The sequence below is a fragment of the Sus scrofa genome, chromosome 3 (assembly GCF_054392235.1).
Source record: "Sus scrofa isolate SSC_HxYL_T2T_F1_AM1 chromosome 3, Sscrofa_HxYL_maternal_Yorkshire_Landrace_v2.0, whole genome shotgun sequence".
Lineage (NCBI taxonomy): Eukaryota > Metazoa > Chordata > Mammalia > Artiodactyla > Suidae > Sus > Sus scrofa.
Genome location: NC_139385.1, coordinates 119,939,508 through 119,959,685, shown reverse-complemented (window position 1 = coordinate 119,959,685; position 20,178 = coordinate 119,939,508). Strand labels below are relative to the sequence as shown.

Below are 20,178 nucleotides of genomic sequence, written 5' to 3'. Positions count from 1 at the left end.
GATGTCTGATTTATTAACGACATTACCAGTTTTTCATATGGAAAACGAGCATTTAAAAAAACCTTACTAAACTGTTTCTTCAGGGCATTTCATATTAGCAACCAGCAAATGGAGCCATATGTTTCTTTATATGACTGAGCAGTTGACTTCCTTTTCCAGACAAAGTTAAGTTTTTGCAGCATAACTAGATTCCTTGACTAGGCTAGAAAAGTACCCCAACACTTAACTCCCACTTAACCCTGTCAATCCCCAATGGCTGGAGTAATTTTTTTAATATTTTTAATCGCCTAGTTGAAATCTCAACTAGAAATCCTTTATGTTTGAAAGCCTCTAGCTCTGGTTCTTACCTGAAGATAAGGGTTCACCAGTCTTTAAATGGAAATTAAAGCCATGGAGGCCACCAGAAAAAGTTTAAAAGAAGAAGAGAAGATGTTGATAGCAGAACACTTAGAATGTGAGCCAAAAAAAACAAACTCAGAGAAGCGAGAAAAATCATCCAAGAGGTAGGAACATAGCAGGAACAATACAAAAGACAAAAGAGGAGCCCTTTCCAGTTCCTGGCAGTCTTATCAACTGAGTTTCTCTACATATCACACACACACACACCCCACTAAGGATTGCTTTTTTTTCCATTTTAAAAAATCGTATTGAAGAATAGTTGATTTCCAATGTTGTGGTAATTTCTGCTGTACAACAAAGTGATTCAGTTATATATACACACCCATCCATTTTTTTTCAGATTCATTTCTCAAATAGATTATAACAGAATATTGGGGAGAGTTCCTTGTGCTATATAGCAGGTCCCCGTTGGCCAGTCATTCCACACATCACTGTGTGTATGTGCCAATAAGAATTGCTTTTAAATAGCACTTCGTTTTACTAGTTCTGAAAGAGTTGGGTCCCTGAGAGTCATGGATTACTGGAGAAGTTGACAAAGGCAGGAGATCCAGAAATACCTCTGCAGACCCTGGTGGAAGAAGGGATGAATTGAGCCCCTCAGCATTTTTTTCCAGCACATAGAGAGTGGCACACCATGGAATTTTCCACCAGAATCTTCCTCCACCCAACTCACCCCACTCCCACTCACAGCGCCAGAAAGGCAATCCCGGGAGTTCCTGCTGTGGCTCAGTGGTAATGAACCCAAGTAATATCCATGAGGATGAGGGTTTGATCCCAGGCCTCGCTCAGTGTGCTAAGGATCTGGCATTGCTGTGAGCTGTGGTGTAGGTCACAGACATGGCTCACATCTAGTATTGCTGTGGCTGTGGCGTAGGTCGGCAGCTACAGCTCCAATGTGACCCCTGGCCTGGGAACCTCCATATGCCACAGGTGTGGCCCTAAAAAAGCAAAAAGAGAGGAAGGAAGGAAGGAAGGAAGAAAGGAAGGAAGAAGAAAGAAAGAGAAAGAAAGAAAGGAAGAAAGAAAGAAAGAAAGAAAGAAAGAAAGAAAGAAAGAAAGAAAGAAAGAAAGAAAGAAAGAAAGAAAGAAAGAAAGAAAAAGAAAGAAAGAAAAATACGGGAACAATGAATAAAATGTTAAATAAAGTGAAAGTTTGATCTATTCTATATCCTTCCTAAAGAGAAATTAGTTGGACTCTGGACACACAGCAGACCTAAATAATTTATTAAGAGCTATTCTCCTCTTGTCTCTCAGATATACTGCTCTGTCTTCCATACTGTCAGCAATAGTTATCTAGTGATTATTGGTAGGGAGACTCGTTTACACTAAAAAAAAAAAATTTCTGTCTCGCTAAAAGAAAACTTCTGTCTTGACCCTTTTGTCTTTCTGAAGTTCTGTTTAATCTTTTTTTTTCCTTCACTTTGCCAACAGACAGTGTTAATCATGCCATGGCCCTGCTCAATAAATCTGCAATAATACTACAAAGAAGAAAATCCAGATGGCTTAGCCTGTGACGCAGGGCCTTTCATAACCTTATCTTGAAGAATAATGCTCCCTGTACACCATGGTTTGGCCATATTGAATTCCACACCATTTCTGGGACTCTCCCCAGTTCTTCCTACCTCCATGCCTGTGATCTTATTATTGCCTTTCTTTTACCCTCCTTCCTCAAAACTCCATGTCTACTCTTAAAGTCCAATTCATCAGCCAAAGTCCAGCTTCATCACATCTCTGCCCTGGGGCTTCTCCAGATGCTCCTAGTCAAACTTAATCTCTCCTTCACCTTTCTTCCACCCTGCTTTAGGATTCTTCAATAGCACCTCTCTTAATTTGCCTTCTATCATAATTTTCTGAGAGTAGATCTGTCTCTGTTCCCCTTCTGCTTCCGTCCCCGTCACTCCCACATACACACTCACACATGATTATGAGCCCCTGGGACTCTCTGTTATTCACCTCTGCACTTCTCACAGGGCCTAACACAGATTTAGACACTTATCAGAGTCTCAAGGATATTTGTTAAATTAAAAGGCACTGCAGGAGTTCCCGTCGTGGCAGAGTGGTTAACGAATCCAACTAGGAACCATGAGGTTGCGGGTTCGGTCCCTGCCCTTGCTCAGTGGGTTAAGGATCCGGCATTGTTGTGAGCTGCGGTGTAGGTTGCAGATGGCAGCTCAGATCCCGAGTTGCTGTGGCTCTGGCGCAGGTCGGTGGTAGAGCTCCGATTCCACCCCTAGCCTGGGAACCTCCATATGCCGCGGGAGCGGCCCAAGAAATGGCAAAAAGACAAAAAAAAAAAAAAAAAAAAAAGGCACTGCAAACATACGAAGAAAAATGCATATGCACAAAGAAATTAGCAAACTATAGACTCTACAGACTATTATTAAATGGAGGAAACTGAAAGATCATCTCCTCCAACTGTTTTATTTTATAGAAGAACACCTTGAGGTTAGAGATGTGAAAATGCAAGAAGATAATCTACATCAAGGACCATAAAAATAATTAGTGTCACATCAGTATGGAGTAGAACAAGTATTATTTGAGAAGGTAGGAAATAACTGGATCTCTAAGGGAAAAGTACGAATAGAGCATTCCAAGGAGGAAGGAGGGAACCAACAAAAGTATGGCAAACAAAAAGAACATGATATGCTGGGGAAAACAGTAACCAAATACGTTTGGAGGGAGCAGAAGTTTCCTTCAGGGAAGCAGTGGGAAATAAGACTCAAACAGATTGGGTCAAAATCTGGGAGCCCTTAAAGATCAGAGAATTTAGACTCTCTCTTGAGACATTAGGATGCTCCCTGCTTGCTCAGAGGGCTAAGGAACCAGGGCTGTCACTGCTGTGGCTCAGGTTGCAGCTGTGGTACCAGTTCGATCCCTGGCCCCAGAACTTCCACATGCCTTGGGTGTGGGGGGGGGGGGAACTTTTAATACTGGATGACTTGAACAAGATGGTGATTTTTTTTTTTTTTTGGTCTTTTTGTCTTTTTGTTGTTGTTGTTGTTGTTGCTATTTCTTGGGCCGCTCCCGCGGCATATGGAGGTTCCCAGGCTAGGGGTTGAATCGGAGCTGTAGCCACTGGCCTACGCCAGAGCCACAGCAACGCAGAATCCGAGCTGTGTCTGCAACCTGCACCACAGCTCACGGCAACACCGGATCGTTAACCCACTGAGCAAGGGCAGGGACCGAACCCGCAACCTCATGGTTCCTAGTCGGATTCATTAACCACTGCGCCACGGCAGGAACTCCTGATTTTGAAATATAAATCAGACACCAAGGAAGGTCAGGAGACTGCACTGGACCCAGATAGAAAGTAGGAAGTGATGATGTGCAGGCTGGGAAGAAATCAAAATGAGGAAATAGACTGATTCATTAAAATTTGAGAAGGACGATGGGAGAGGAGGAAACATCAAGAATGACTTAAAGGTTTCCAACTTATGTGACTGGGAGGGTGAGGGTCTAAGAAAAGAAAAAGAAGGCAGAGAAAATAAACTCTTAGACCTGGAAAATTCCTTGCCAATTTTCTCATCTAAATACAGTGTGTTTTACAGATGAAGACCAGGGGAACACTGGTGCTAGAGAAAACAGGAGGACTCTGCTTTTAGTCAGAGGTCTTAGAACATGGCTCTCATTACTTTAAAGGCGAGGAATGGAAACACCCACTGCAGAGAACAGCAACAGCCTTGGGCAGAGTCACATCTGGCCCCTGGGTGGGGCTAACACTGCTTCTCTTTCTCCTCTGGTCTGCGCAGCCCAGAATCTGCCCTGGGCAGGGATGAGGTCATCTACAGCTGGATCTTCCCGATTCCCCTGCCTGGAGTAACCTCTTACCGAAGCCCAGGCCTCTTAATCTGGCCCCAGATGCATCTCCTCTGCTTACATCTGCCCTGAACATCTTAGCTCCACAACATCCTTTATCTCCTTCAGTCACTCGTCCACATTCACTCAGCATGCTCTGGAAATACAATGGTAAGCAACACATGGTTAGCACCCTCTTAGGGTTTACATTCTAGAATTGAAGGCGGGCCCTTCCTCCTAACCCTTCAAAAAAAGGAAACAAATAATTAAAACAAAATAATTTAAAAGCACGGTAAGTACTAGCAAGAAAAACAAGGCTGAGATGGAAGATCATGGTGGGGGGGGCTTGCAATCTATGTAGAGAATCAGGGTAGTCAGCAAAGGTGCTTGGGGGGAGGTGCTCCTTGAGTTGAGACATAAAGGATGAGGAGGAGCCAGAATTCCAGCCCTATGAGAACACCCTGAGACTCCAGGCATCCAAGAAATTGAAAGGAGGCCAGAGAGACTGAAGCACATGAGTAAGGAGGAGACACAAACAGGGAACTGGGCAGTGAAAAAAATTCTTTAAGAAAAATAATACCAAATTTTGAATTTTATCATGAAGTAAATCTAGTAAGAACACCAATAATGCTTTCTAACTTAAAGTCTACTTATTTGACAATAACCATACCAGTTTTCTTTTAGTTTTTTCCATGGTATTTTTTTTTTCATTCTTTTAATTTCAACCTTTTTCAGATAAACAGCCTATAACCATAGTTCTTTTTTTCCCCCTTAATTATAGTTGATTTATAATGTTGTGCCAATTTCTGCAGTACAGCAAAGTGATGTAGTGGGTATTTCTTAAATTCCAGCAAGGGAAAATCTTTATCTTTTAACTAGAGCACTTGGTTCATTTACATTTAATGAAATTACTGATAAATTTGAATTTAAAACTATCATCTTATAATTTTCTTCTATTCAAAGAAGAAAATATTTCTTATGTTCTGTTAGTTTTCCTCTCCTTTTTTTATTTAAAGCTTTTACTCCCCTTTCATGCCTTCCTTTTAGATTGACTGTCTTTTATCGTTCTGTCTTTTCCATGTATTACTTTGAAAGTTTCAGACACTTTTTCCACTGTCTTAATGATTATCCTGGTGCATCTTGGAAATATCAAAAGTCTGATGCTAATCTTTACTTTCATCCTCTCGCTGAAAAATGCAATAAACTTGAAGTACCTTAACCACCTCTTTTCTCCACTCCCCTATTACATGTAGTACGGTCACGTATTTTGATTGCATATAGTTTCAAAACCCCACAAGATGTTATTATTGTTGTTGCTTTATGTAGTTACTGGTTATTTCGATTCACTTACATATTTACCACCTTCTTTGCTCGCTTTTCCTTACTACATCACAGAGCTTTCATCTGGCATCATCTTCCTTCTTAATGAACAAAATCCTTTAAATTTTTCGTTATTGTGCATCTGTTGGAAATAATTTTACATTTCCAACAACAGTGTATGAGAGTTCCAATTTCTCCATATCCTCACCAAGATTTATCATTCATCTTTTTAACTACAACCATTCTAGTTGGTGTGAAGTGAAATCTTATTGTGCTTTTAGTTTGCATTTCCCTAATGGCTAATAATGGTGAGCATCTTTTCATGTGTTTATCAGTCGGTCATCTGTATATCTTCTTTAGAGAATGTCTACTCAAATTCTTGGCCCATTTTAACACTGGATTAATTGTCTTATTATTGGTTAAATGAGTTCTTTGTATATTCTGGATACAAATCCCTTATAAGATATATAAACAGCAGATGTTTTCTCCCATTCTATGACTGACTTTTCACTTTTGCGATGGATGGTTTTTAGCACAAAAGCTTTTAATTTTTCTGAGATCTAGTTTATCTATATTTTTTTCTTGTTACTTATGCTTTTGGTATCACATCTAAGAAACCATTGCTTAACCCAAGGCAATGAAGATTTACTCCTATTATTTCTAAGAGTTTTATAGTTTTAGTTCTCACAGTGAGGTTTAATGATCTATTTCAAGTTAATTTTTGTGTATGGTGTGAAGGTCCAATTTTATTCTTTTGCATGTGGAAATCCAATTGTCCCAGCAATACTTTTTGAAAAGACTAGTCCTTTACCATTGACTTGTTTTGACAGGGGTTCCCATTGTGATGCAGCAGAAACAAATCTGACTAGTATCCGTGAGGATGTGGGTTCGATCCCTGGCCTCACTCAGTGGGTCAGGGATCTGGCATTGCCATGAACTGTGGTAGAAGTCACTCTTGCGGCTTGGATCTGGTGTTGCTGTGGCTGTGGTATAGGCCAGCAGCTGTAGCTCCAATTTGACCCCTAGCCTGGGAATTTCCATATGCTGCAGGTACGGCCATAAAAAGAAAAAGAAAAAGAAAAAAAAAAGAATTGTCTTGACACTCTAATCAAAAGTTAGTTTACCGCAATATAAGGTGTCATTTCTATATTTTCAATTCTATTCCATTTATCTTTATGTCTACCTTCATGCCAGCACCAGACTGGTAATTACTATACCTTCATAGTAAGTTTTGAAATTGGAAAATGTGAATCCTACAGCTTCGTTTTTTTCAGGATTGTTTTGGCTATTCTGATTTCCTGGCAATCTTACATGAGTTGTTTTTTTTTGGGGGGGTGGCTTGTTTTCTTCTTCAAGGAATCATTTTTTTTGTTTTGGGGGTTTTTTTTTGTCTTTTTGCCTTTTCTAGGGCCACTTCCCACAGCATATGGAGGTTCCCAGGCTAGGAGTCCAATCAGAGCTGTAGCTGCCGGTCTACGCCAGAGCCACAGCAACCAACGCAGGATCCAAGCCTCGTCTGCGACCCACACCACAGCTCAGGGCAACACCATATCCCCAACCCAGGGATCGAACCTGCAACCTCATGGTTCCTAGTCGAATTCATTAACCACTGCGCCACACAGGAACTCCCTTATATGAGTTTTGATATCAACCTGTCGCTTTCTGGAAAAAAAATCAGCCAGCATTTTGATAAGAATGGTGTTGAATTTGTAGATAAATTTGGGAATTTGTGCCATCTTGACAACATTAAGTATTCTTATCCATGAACATGTATACTTTCCCATTTATTTAGATTTTCTTTCATTTCTTCCATCTATGTCTTATAGTTTTTCAGTATACAAGTTTTGAATTTCTTTTTGTTTTTTCTTTTTCAGCTACCCTCACAGCACACATATGGAAGTTCCTGGGCCAGGGATCAAATCCAAGCTGGAGCTGTGACCTATACCACAGCTGTGGCAACACTAGATCCTTAACCCGCAGCACCCGGCCGGGGATCAAACAAGAGCCTCCACAAAGACAAGTCGTATCATTAACCCACTGCGTCACATTGGGAACTCCTTTTACTTTTTTTCTTACATTTCTTTTGTTAAATGTAAATCCAAGTATTTTATTCTTTTTTATGCCATTATAAACTAAATCATTTTCTCAATTTCATTTTCAGAATGTTCATTGTCAATGTATGAAAATGCAATTTCTCTTTGTGTATTGATATGTCCTGCAAACTTGCTAAATTTGTTTAATAGTCCTAACGGTTTTTTAATGGATTCTTTAGGAAGTTGTCTATATAAGATCACATCATCTGTAAATAGAGATAGTTTTATTTCTTCATCTCCAATCTGTGTGTTGTATTTATTTATTTTCCCTAATTGTCCTTGCTAAAATCTTCAGTACAATGATAAAGAGAAGCAGCAAGAGCAAATATCCTTTTCTTGTTTCTGGTGTTAAGGGGAAAATATTGTGTCACGCTTTGTGCATCTAGTTCCCTGCCGAAAAATTTTAAGCTCCATATTTATCTCTATGAATTTAGTAAACATAGTAATTCTACCATCCATATCTTATAATTCCAATATCTGATATCTCTGTGGATTTACATTTTATGCTGCTTCTGGCTTATACTGATTTATCTTTTAGTGTATCCCATTGTTTCCAGGACATTTTTATTTTTAATTACTTATATAAGTAATTTGAGACCTTAAAAAGTGTTATCTTCCTTCAGAGGAGGTTTTTTTCCTCTTCTACTGAATATTTGAGGGCTCTTACTTTTGGGAACCCAGGTTTTCTGAGTCACCAAGATGACCTATCAAAGCATGGTCATATCCCTCTTCCCAAGGCACCTCCTGTTGAGGTCTCAGTCCTGAGCAGGGAGTATGTCAACATTTTTTCCTTCCTTTGCACTGTGCTAGACTCCAAACTTTGTCCCTGCCAAGATAGAGTATAGTTCTACCCTTCATTCTTTTCCCTGACATCGGCTTATGCTCCAGGGTAAAATACACTTGTTTTTGAATGGTGCAGAGTCTCAGCCTCCTGATTCCAACTCCTTCTTACGCTAACCTGCCCAAAGTGTAGCTTTGTCCCAATCAATGAACACCTCCAGGGAAGAAGGAGTTGAGGCACATCGTTCTGAACTGTCTTTCTCAAGCTGATCACAACCTCATAATTATTCACTATCACTTTTCCTCACTATTCATTTTAAGATTTTTTTCTGTCCAGCATTTTTAGCTGTCTTCAGAGGGAATATTATTCTCAAATCTAGGAAATTCCTTTGTGTTTTAGTAACACTGCCCCCCAAATAGAGATAAGAGATTAGTTCTCCTTATAGAGGAGACCCATCTAATGAAGAAAGGCTGACAAATTCTGAATATCATTGTTTATAAACCTAGTGAAGTCACAAGTCTATGTATTGAATTCACAGATGCTAATATCACCAAAAGAGGAACAACCAGATATCGCAGGCTTCTTATAGAAAAACACAATGCCACTATGAACTAGTCATCTTGGAAAAAAAGAATCAAACCTGAATTTTATCAAGCCTCTCAATGCATCTACCAATCTATCTATGAGAAATACTAAGGGCATGTTAAAATGTACCATGAAGATGCAATAAGCAAAATCCAGACTGAGAGACACTTGTGAAGAACAGCATGGTTTCTTTCTTGCTGTTTATTTTGTTTTGCTTTTGGCTGAGCCTGCAGCATGTGGAAATTCTCAGGCTAAGGATCAAACCCATACCACAGCAGTGACCCAAGCCCCTGTAGTGACAACGCCAGATTCTTAAACCACTGAGCCACACAGGAACACCTAGCCTGATTTCTTTCTTTCTTTCTTTCTTTCTTTTTTTTTTTTTTTTTTTTTTTTGTCTTTTTAGGGCTGCACCCATGGCATGTGGAGGTTCCTAAGCTAGGGGTCTAATCAGACCTGTAGCTACCGGCCTGCATCACAGCTCATGGCAACGCCAGATCCTTAACCCACTGAGCAAGGCCAGGGATCAAACCTGCAACCTTATGGTTCCTAGTCAGATTCATTAACCCCAAGCCATGATGGGAACTCCAAATATCATTACATTTTAAGTACAATAATACTATTGTAGTTATGTTTAGCAAAAAGGAGTGTATATATACATACATATGTACATAGGTTTATATACATATGAATGCATATAATGTGTATATTATGCTATACACACACATATACAGTATAGTAGTTAGGAATTCAAATAGTAAGATGTCTGAGAATTGTTTAAAACTAACACAGGAAGGTTAGAAGAGGATGGGGTTGTAGATGCAGGAAAAAAAAGACTACTGTATGGAGAATAGGAGAATGGGTTGGTAGGAACAAGAATGCAAACAAGGTGACCATTTGAGAGCCAACTGTTGTGTCCAGGTGAGAAATGATGGTTACCCAGACTAAGGCAATGAAGCAACATGGAAATTTTTGATTATTTGAAGATGGCCTTAGATAGTAGTAACTTGAATGACTGGGTCAAGGAAAGGAAAGAACCAAAGGTCCCTTTTTTTTTTCTTTTTAGGGCCACACCTGTGGCATATGGAAGTTCCCAAGTTAGAGGTTGAATCGGAGCTTCAGCTGCTGGCCACAGCCACAGCTGCTGGTCACAGCCACAGCCACGTCAACATGAGATCCGAGCCACGTCTGCAACCTACACCACATGCCAGGTCCTTAACCCACTGAGCAAGGCCAGGGATCAAACCTGCATTAATCCTAGTCAGGTTTGTTACCACTGAGCCGTGACAGGAACTCCCACCAAAGTTCACTTCTAAAGGGAACACTCATACATTGCTGGTGGGAATGACAATTGGTGCAGCCGCTGTGAAAACAATATGAAGATTCTTCAAAAAATTAAGACTAGAACTACCGTATGATACAGCTATTCCACTTCTGGGTATTTATTCAAAGAATACAAAAACACTAATTCGAAAAGATACATGCACCACCATGTTCATCACAATATTATTTACAACAGCCAAGATATGGAAACAACCTAAGTGCCCATCAACAGATGCATGGATAAAGAAGATGTGGTATATAAATACAATGGAATACTACTCAGGCATAAAAAAAGATGAAATCGTCCCATTTGCAACAACCTGGATAAAACCTGAGGGCATTATGATAAGTGAAATAATTCAGATAGAGAAAGACAGATACTGCAAATTTCTCTTATATATGTAATAAAAAACAAAAACCCCAAACCAAAGAGAAACAAACATGCCAACACAGAGAAGTGGTAATTAACAGGTTAACAGAGGGAAAGGGGGAGGGATGAGGGTGAAATGGGTAGGAGGAGTCAACTGTAGAGTATTGGATGGAAACTGAATTTTTGGTGCACACTGTAGTGTATATAGAAGTAAAAATATAATGTTGCCTACATGAAACATATAATGTTATAAACCAATATTACCTCAATAAAAAATAAATTTTAAAAAATAACTAAAGCAAAGATACACCTAATAACCAAAAAGAAAAACCAGAAGAAGTGACTTTTCAGTTTCCAGTTTGAATAACAGAGTAGCCGTGGTGTCACTTACTGAGAAGGAGGAGACCTGAGAATACAAGTGGGGAGGAGCGCATCGATGGGGAACAGACTTCTGTTGACATGCTTTACATTTTAACTTTGAGATTTCTATGAGAAATCCACGAATATATCAAGGAGATCGTTGCCAAGGAGATATATAACAGGGGATGAAATTATATCAACAAAAAGATGATTTTCAAATCTAGATAAATTAGTAAGTCTAGTAAGGAGGAGAATATAAATGCAACCATTTACTGAATCCTAATGCATCAGTCACTCAATAGATTTACAGTCTGGATGGGGGGATACAAATCAATGCTAAGGGCTATCATAAAATTTGGGTAGAGTAGAGTGTTGAGTGGGGATGGGAGGCAGGACCACTCTCTATTCTAGCCCCCCACAGTTACAGGGGATGGACCGTGAATAAGAGTCCGTAAACGTAAACTGAAGGATGTCTGAGATGTTGACACAGTGTGAACTTTTCAACTTCCTCCAAAGGAAACCACCATTTTTATGATAACATCATTCTTCCAGTCTTGTCTTCTCAAAGACTGACTTTTAAAAGCTTTGCACACTGGATAACATATCATGCCCAGCATTTTGGATGCCCTCAGTATCAGGAACAGATGGAGCTTGAACCTGCTGGTCAGAGCAGCCACAAGCAAAAGAGGCTCCAATTTTCCTTGGTAGGAGGGCACTGGAACGGCCAAACAGGCTGAGGGGAGAAGCCAGGCCCAGATACATTCTTGCTGGCTCACAAGACCTGTTTATGCAACCCCTCATGCCCTTCAAGTTTTCTCCTACTCTGAATGCACAGACTGTAGAGTGAGTGCTAGTTTATAGGCACGGCTGATTCTAATCTCTTACTTGCCATCTCCTAATGTTTTATAATGTGTTGAGAAGACCTCTGGCAAAAAGTCTCTGTTTAAATGCCTTTTATTATTTTCTTGTTTGTGATGTATCAGGCCAGAGGATGTGTGTAACCTGATCAACCTAATAAAAATTTTAATCCCTTCTATTTTTATGGCCTTCCAGGAAAAATTCCATTTAGGGGAAAAGTAATGAGTTTCAGAACTAAATCTCAAACATCCTATCAACATGTTACCAAAAAAGGGACCCAGCCCTGTCAGGGGTCTCGACTCATCAAAAAACTTCCCTAATAGTTTTTGTTTAGAACGTGATGTGTTGGCGCACTTGGGAAACAGGGATTTGAGCGCTGGAGGGTGAAGGGTTCACTGAGAGTGTGCATGTCTGTGTGTGGGAGGAATGGAGGAAAACGTTTAGGAGTTAAGGGCTGTTAGGATGCCATTTTCCAGGACCTTTAGTCCACAGAAACTAAAGGTCTTGCTTGCTTCCAGGTCTCTCAAAATAGCAATCATAGCTAGAGTCGCCATCTCCTTTGGTTCTCCATAACCCTGTGATGTAGGTATACCACATATTACAACCCCGCTTTCCAGATGCAGAACTGAAGCTGGTGAAAGGCAAATGACTTGCTCGGGGCCATGTGACTTAGTCAGCACCAGCTCTGACTTGGTCACTGCTGACCTCCCTGTCCTGCCCTGTGCATGGGTCAAACTATCTTCTGCAATGGAAGGTTGCTCCCTGATGTCAACATCCCCGCACATTCATTCAAAGAGTCTGGGAACCGAAGGAGGGGAAATTGAGAAAAATATACACAAGAGCTGCAGCATTATTCCATGTATAGCATCTTTGGTCTAATGATTCTTATTTCCTTTCTATCACACCCCCACAACAGTTAATGTACACCTGGGATCACCCCACCAGTGTAGGAACACCCATCTATAATTCCGCTGCTTTCCCTCTCACTTAAAGAAAAGCATAACAAAATCCAGGTAAGAGTGATATTTAAGTCAGCTGCCATCTATCTTCATGTCAGTCATTCACAAACATTCCATTATTAGTAATAACAAATTATTAATAGCAAAAATTACTTGCAATGTAATCTCAAACTGTCACCAGAAGTGACACCTGTTGTTCCATCCCTGTGATAACCCCTTATTCTTTTTCACATCTACTACTGGTTTCTATCCACAAGCACTCATACTCATGTTCATCTACCAACCTCTCAGCATCTCATGGGGTAAAGAGCATGAGCTTTGGAGTCAGACATATTTGTATTTGCATCCTGGCTCTGACGCTAATATGACCTTGGCAGGTTACTAAATTTCTCTAAGACTCAGTTTTCTCATATGTAAAATGGAGATAACAAAAGTATCTGTCTTGGAGTTCCCATTGTGGCTCAACGGGTAATGTACCTGTCTAGTATCAGTGAGCACAAGGCTTCGCTCAGTGGATTAAGGATCCAGCACTGCCCTGTGCTGAGGTGTAGGTCACAGAAGCAGCTCAGAGCCTGTGTTGCTGTGGCTGTGGTGTAGGCCGGAAACTTCAACTCAACCCTTAGCCTGGGAACTTCCAAAACCCACAGGTGCAGCCCTAAAAAGACAAAAAAAAAAAAAAAAGTATCTGCCTCATATGCTACTCTGAAAATTAAATGGATATTTAATAGATATTGTGTGTACAAGTTATCACAATGTCTGGCACACATTAATCACTGAATAAACCTTAACTCTTATTTTTATATTAGTTTATCCCATATCTGTTCAACACATTTCCTCTACTCTCTTCTTCAAGTTTTCATGGGTCTGTGTTTACTGTGAAGAGTAGTTTATGTTTTGAACTCTTTGATAAAGAAAACAATGAGATATTACAAAGAGAATTAGAATGGAAGCCTAATCAAGTTAATCAATATTTATATCATTTTTCCTGCAACCCAGCCATCCTAAATTATTTGGGCTTACTTATCAAGAGATGTATTACTAAGGTATCTCCAAACTGTTCTCCATAGTGGCTGTACCAGTTTACATTCCCACCAACAGTGCAAGAGGGTTCCCTTTTCTCCACAACCCCTTCAGCACTTGTTATTTGTGGACTTATTAATGATGGCCATTCTGACTGGTGTGAGGTGGTATCTCATGGTACTTCCATATGACCCCGCAATCCCACTCTTGGGCATATATCCGGACAAAACTCTACTTAAAAGAGACACATGCACCCGCATGTTCATTGCAGCACTATTCACAATAGCCAGGACATGGAAACAACCCAAAAGTCCATCGACAGAGGATTGGATTCGGAAGATGGGGTATATATACACAATGGAATACTACTCAGCCATAAAAAAGAATGACATAATGCCATTTGCAGCAACATGGATGGAACTAGAGAATCTCATCCTGAGTGAAATGAGCCAGAAAGACAAAGACAAATACCATATGACATCACTTATAACTGGAATCTAATGTCCAGCACAAATGAACCTTTCCACAGAAAAGAAAATCATGGACTTGGAAAATAGACTTGTGGCTGCCCAACAGGAGAGGGAGGGAGTGGGAGGGATCGGGAGCTTGGGGTATCAGATACAACCTAGAATAGATTTACAAGGAGATCCTGCTGAGATAGCATTGAGAACTATGTCTAGATACTCATATTGTAACAGAACAAAGGGGGGGGGGAATGTATACATGTAAGGATAACTTGATCCCCTTGCTGTACAGTGGGAAAAAAAATACACCTAATAGATAAAATTAAATTACATTACCAAATTTAAAAAAAAAAGAGATGGATTAGTAATAGGGATGGATCGTAAGTTCAGTCATCAGTATCCATTGGTGCATTGATGAAGCAGTAGCTCTCCTCTGCATTTTGAAGACCACTTATCCACTTAACCAGTTCAGTTAGGCCAACTAACTAAACTGGGTTATTTTCTCAGACTTGGAAATGACTACCTAGAAGCAAAGTCCAGGCTACACTCCATTTCCTCTCTACTCATCAGCATCAGCACTTCCAGTCTACTTCCAAACATCTGCTGAGATAATCCCCAAGCAGAGGGAAGCTGCCCCAGCTATCAAGACTACTTCAAGAACACATGTCCGCCATCAGATGATACCAAGAGAGAAAAGAGACCTGTCCCCATGGAGGAGGCTAAACACAGAGGAATTGTAATGGTGAATGACTCCCAAACTGTGAATCCCAACACCATAAGTGCAGGTGTGACAAGAGATACATCAGTAATGGGCTAGGTAAAAGCACAATGAAAAGTGAGACCATCTTAGGGTCATACTTTAGTGAATTATGAAGGGGTTCATGTGATTATGCCAGAGGAGTTAGCTGCAGTTATTCTCTCTGCTGCCAAATCCATTTTTAAAACATTAACTCTGACACTGATCACTCAAAGTTTATAATAGCGCCATGCTGTTTTATAAGGGATTCCTGTCCAGTATTCTCCATATCAGAAAATAAATATATGATATGTAGCCTCAGCTGGTACCCCAGGGCCACTTTTCCTTGTCTGACTCTTAAGCACAGTTCTTCAGTCATCACTCCAAGCTTTTTTCTCCTCTCTTTAAGCCCTCAAGTAGAAAGTCACACCATACCCTCACACCCCCACTTCCACACGCGCAGGCAACCTAGCCTCTTAGGAGGTTTTGTGAAGCCTGAAGTTTAAAGAGGGGTTCTTTAAGAAAAACAATACAAAATTATGAATATGATATTTTATAGTCATAAGAAATAACAAAGCACAAAATCTGTAATGGTGGAAAATACCATGTCATCATAATATATAGAGAAAGTACATGATATTTTTAGTAAATAACTGCCTGACACATCTCTATATGTTTCTTATAATTTTTGCCTATATATCTTTTTTTTTTTTTTTTTTTTTTTGCTTTTTAGGGTCATGCCAGTGGCATATGGAGGTTCCGAGGCTAGGGGTCCAGTCAGAGCTGTAGTTGCCAGCCTGTGCCACAGCCACAGCAACACAGGATCCCAGCCGCCACGGCAAAATACACCACAGCTCACAGCAATGCCAGATCCTTAACCCACTGAACAAGGCCATCGATTGAACCCGCAACCTCATGGTCAGATTCATTTCTGCTTCAACACAATGGGAACTCCATTGCCTACATACTCTTTAATCATCTCTTCATATGGCAATGGCTTTATAATATCATTTTTAGAGAGAGAACAGAAAGATCATTATCTTTCCCTTAACATGGCTGATCAAAGTGTGTAGGTTTTTTAAATCCATATTTTAGAAGTTTCCTTAAATTTCCCAATTCTGTTATTGGTGGTATAAGGTAAATTTTTAGGATTATTATCAAATTTAGGAAAACTCCTATCAAGTTTCTTTCACATATAAGCTATGAGATACAGAAGAAAATTCCAAACATTAATTTATGGCTCCTTATTTTTCAAACTTTATTTCTCCTCCACAATCCACACACTTCTGATGCCAAGCACTGCTGTGACTGTTTTTTGGGGTTTATGACTTTTGGTCATGCCTTCATGTCATGATGCCAGGTTAAGTCATCTCAGTGGGCTGTAGAATATTCCTGGATGCCATTCCTACATCAGGATTTCTATAAATGACTTAGCTATACACAGAAGTGACTGCGAATAAAATAGATTCCCACTAAGCCCAAACTTATTTATTTATTTATTTATTTAGTCTTTTTAGGGCTGCACCCGTGGCATATGGAGGTTCCCAGGCTAGGGGTCCAATCAGAGCTACAGCGGCCAGCCTCCGCCAGAGCCACAGCAATGCCAGAACCAAGCTGTGGCTTTGACCTACACCACAGCTCACGGCAACGCCGGATCCTTAACCCACTGGGCGAGGCCAGGGATTGAACCTGCAACCTCATGGATACTAGTCGGGTTCGTTAACCACAGAGCCATGACAGGAATTCCTAAGCCCAAATTAAATGTATCTTCAACTTACTTTCCAGTAGCCTGATCCTCAAAATGCCCTCCACACTCCAGTGTCAATCCACGTAAGGGATAGGTGTGAGAAAGAAGGAAGCTGCAGTGGAAAGAGACAGAAATCTTAACCAAATGCAGTTTCAATATCATACTTTGGCAAATGCTATAAAAACATGTTGAACATGTTGCATGAAAGCAAGAGGTGCTGAAGCTTTAGGTTTCATTAGATTCTTGGAAATTCACCTCTCTCTCCTAAGGGATTTGAGGTCATCCTACAAGATCTTCCTTAATTCCACTCCCTTCTTTTTCAAGCTGTTTCCATATCTTTTTAACTGTCCTCTGACCATTCCCTTTTGTTTCCGGAGAAAAACATATCAACATATTTGCAACACCAAACCCCTTCCATTTAATCCCATCTCTGCTGTGCTCTTGCTCCATCAATTATTCCATCTTTTTTATCTCGCCCTTCCCTGCTCTATTAGTTTCTTTGACTAAGCCTAAAGATACGCCAAAGTCCAAATATATCTTAGGGTTTTTAGGCTATGCTCTTCATCTGATCCCCACATCTGCTCTTTCTTTGTGTTCTTCATTTTTACAATTCCATTATTTTCCTAGATGCACAGGCTACAAGACTCACGTCTTTTCCTCTCATATGAATCCTTTTGCCAAGTTGGTCAAGTTGACTTTGGCAGGATCTATCTTAACCAGACCCTCTGTTTCTATACGGCTTATATACAGTAAACAAACCAGGTTCCCAAGTCTATAGTCCTCCTGCTCTCTTACCTGGCCAAATACCGGGGGACAGAATGGGCAACTATTGTTTTTGTCTGCCCAGAATCTATCTTCCTTTCTTACTGTCAGTAACAATAACCTGGCTTTCAGTACAATGGAGTGATTCCATTCTCAGTCCATCAGTGGACTTAGACTTAAACATGGACAAGCAGAGCACTCCATTCTCTGGCCATAATGATCAGTTCAAATATGGGCATAAATGTCTCAAGCTAGACCAGTGAGACTCCATTCTGAGTTTGGGTTTTGTTTTGTTTTGTTTTAATTACTGGGAATGAGGAACTGGTTGTAATATCTTACTTATTCTCTCATTAATAAATGGGTTAAATAAAATCTTGAACATATTCATTTTACATCTATATTAGAGTCATGATTTTACCTTTTTTTTTAATTAATGGTTTTTTTGGAGGGCCTCAACCAAGACGTGCAGTGAATTCATCTGACAGGGCTGAGTAAACTGCATTGCCACGAAAGTACATCCAATGGATGGCTGAGCTGAGGCACATATTATCTTTGCTCCCAGAGATAAATGCCAAACAATAGAACTTGAATTCTGCTGATTCTCCACTTCTCCACTTCTAGTTTGTTTATTTTTTTTTAATTTCTACTAATTGTGTGTGTTTCATTTATGGCTAATAAATTATTCCCCATTGGTGTCAGCAGAGATTAGGAATTCGGTTTGAATGTGTATGATTATTTTGGCAACCTGCAAAACTGCATTAACAGATTATAGAGATCTTTTTTGTTGTAGTTGTTGAGTTAAAGACAGAGAACTTCTTTTTTGCCTGTTCATTTATCTATTTGTCTCTTTTGAGCTCAAAGTCAAGAATTTCATGCTCACTGGGCAGGAGAACAGCTCTTTGATATCTAGACAAGAGTATTTTGGAGTTCCCAGCGTGGCCAGTGGTTAACGAATCCGACTAGGAACCATGAGGTTGCAGGTTTGATCCCTGGCCTTGCTCAGTAGGTTAAGGATCTGGCATTGCCGTGAGCTGCGGTGTAGGTCGCAGACGTGGCTCGGATCCAGCGTTGCTGTGGCTGTGGCATAGGCCGGTAGCCCTAAAAAGCAATAAATAAATAAATAAATAAAAAGAGCATTTTGATATTTCTCTGTCAACTCCTGACTGGTGGCTGAAGCTATAAAACTGAAACATCAAGTTCTCCGTCCACATGTCTATGTGTCTATAATTCAGAAAGGCTTTAACTGCTGTTTTTGAGTATATAATGTTTTCCTAACTCCCAAGGGTATTAATAAATTAGATCATGACATTTCTTAAAGGAGTTCTGTTTTGATTAATTACACAAAAGATAAATAAGGCCAAGAGTCTTAGGCTTATTCCTCTCAAGAAGAGAGGAATTCACCAAAATTTATAGATACTATAGGTAAAATTTGATGAAATTTATCGGCTTTGGTTTCCTAGCTTCAGAGTTTTATTTTTATGTATGGTCTGGCCATTGTGTGTTTGTATATCTCACTGCTACAGCTGTAATGGTGGCTCAAATACTGCTATAGTTCCATAATAAGTTCCAATGCACCCTCCCTACCACTCTTCTGGCCACAGAACCCTCCACACAACAAAAGGATCAATCTTGGGCACAGCAAATGACTGCCAAGATCCCATTCCTATAGTAGCCAACGTCCGTTCTGATTAGTGGGTGCCAGTGCCTTGCTGGTTGTTAAATAACATTTTTAATGTCATTCCTGCTTTGACTTCTTCTCATTGTCTATCCCTGCTTTCCTTTTCTCCACCACCAAATTTTAGTATTATTATTATCTGCTTAGTTCTTCTACTATTTACTTTTATATTGTGGTAGGTTGAATTCATGGCACCAATTCTTCACCTCCCTCTACAGCCACTCCCTTTGCCCTGGGACTTGGCAGTTCCTTCTACGCAATAGCTAGAATCTCCTCCCCTTGAATCTAGGGATGGCCATGTGACTTACTTGAGCCAACAGAATGTTGGCAGAGTTGATGCAAGCAGAAGCTTGAAAAAATACTTGTGCGTTTCTGTTCTCTCTGCTTTTATTTATGTACCACAAAACATGACCAAGTTAGCCTGCTGGAGGAATGTGACAGGAGCATGCAGTTGAGTTAGGTCATTCCAGCCAAAACTGTCATAGACCAGTCAGCCACCAAGCAACGAGCTAGTTGAGCAGAGATACATGAGAAATCCCAGCCAAGATCAGCAGAATGACCCAATCAATGCATAGATTCATGAGAAATGATAAACAGTTGTTTTAAATCTCTAAGTTGTAAGGTAATATGTTGTACAGTAATAGTCACCTGATTCTATGCTTTTACAATTACCTAGACTGCTTTCATTGCATTTTAATATATTTTGACCCTTAGCTATAAAAAATAAAGATTATATCTACAGTACCTTCTCTTCCAATTTTTTTTCAGTTCTATCATTCTATAAGTTCTACATCATCTTCCCTAAATGCTTGTGTTTTCTTTGAGCATTGTGAGTATTGAACACATTCTTTGCAATCTTGATGAAATGTTTAGTCACTATTTTTATCTGCTTAGTATCAACATGAGGATGGGGGGAATTCTTCATCTTTCA

At 39.9% G+C, this 20,178-nt stretch overlaps 1 protein-coding gene across 2 annotated transcripts in view; it reads right to left on the bottom strand.

Annotated features, from left to right (window-relative positions):
* The window catches only part of SRD5A2 (steroid 5 alpha-reductase 2), a 205,286-nt gene that overhangs the window by 175,860 nt on the left and 9,248 nt on the right, over nucleotides 1-20,178 (bottom strand). For both annotated transcript variants that reach the window (XM_085015834.1, XM_085015835.1), the window contains 2 exons: nucleotides 18,598-18,670; nucleotides 16,842-16,922 (listed from right to left, as the gene is read on the bottom strand). In XM_085015834.1, coding sequence (XP_084871960.1) covers nucleotides 16,842-16,922; nucleotides 18,598-18,670 — 154 coding nt within the window. The remainder of the gene's footprint in view (nucleotides 1-16,841; nucleotides 16,923-18,597; nucleotides 18,671-20,178) is intronic.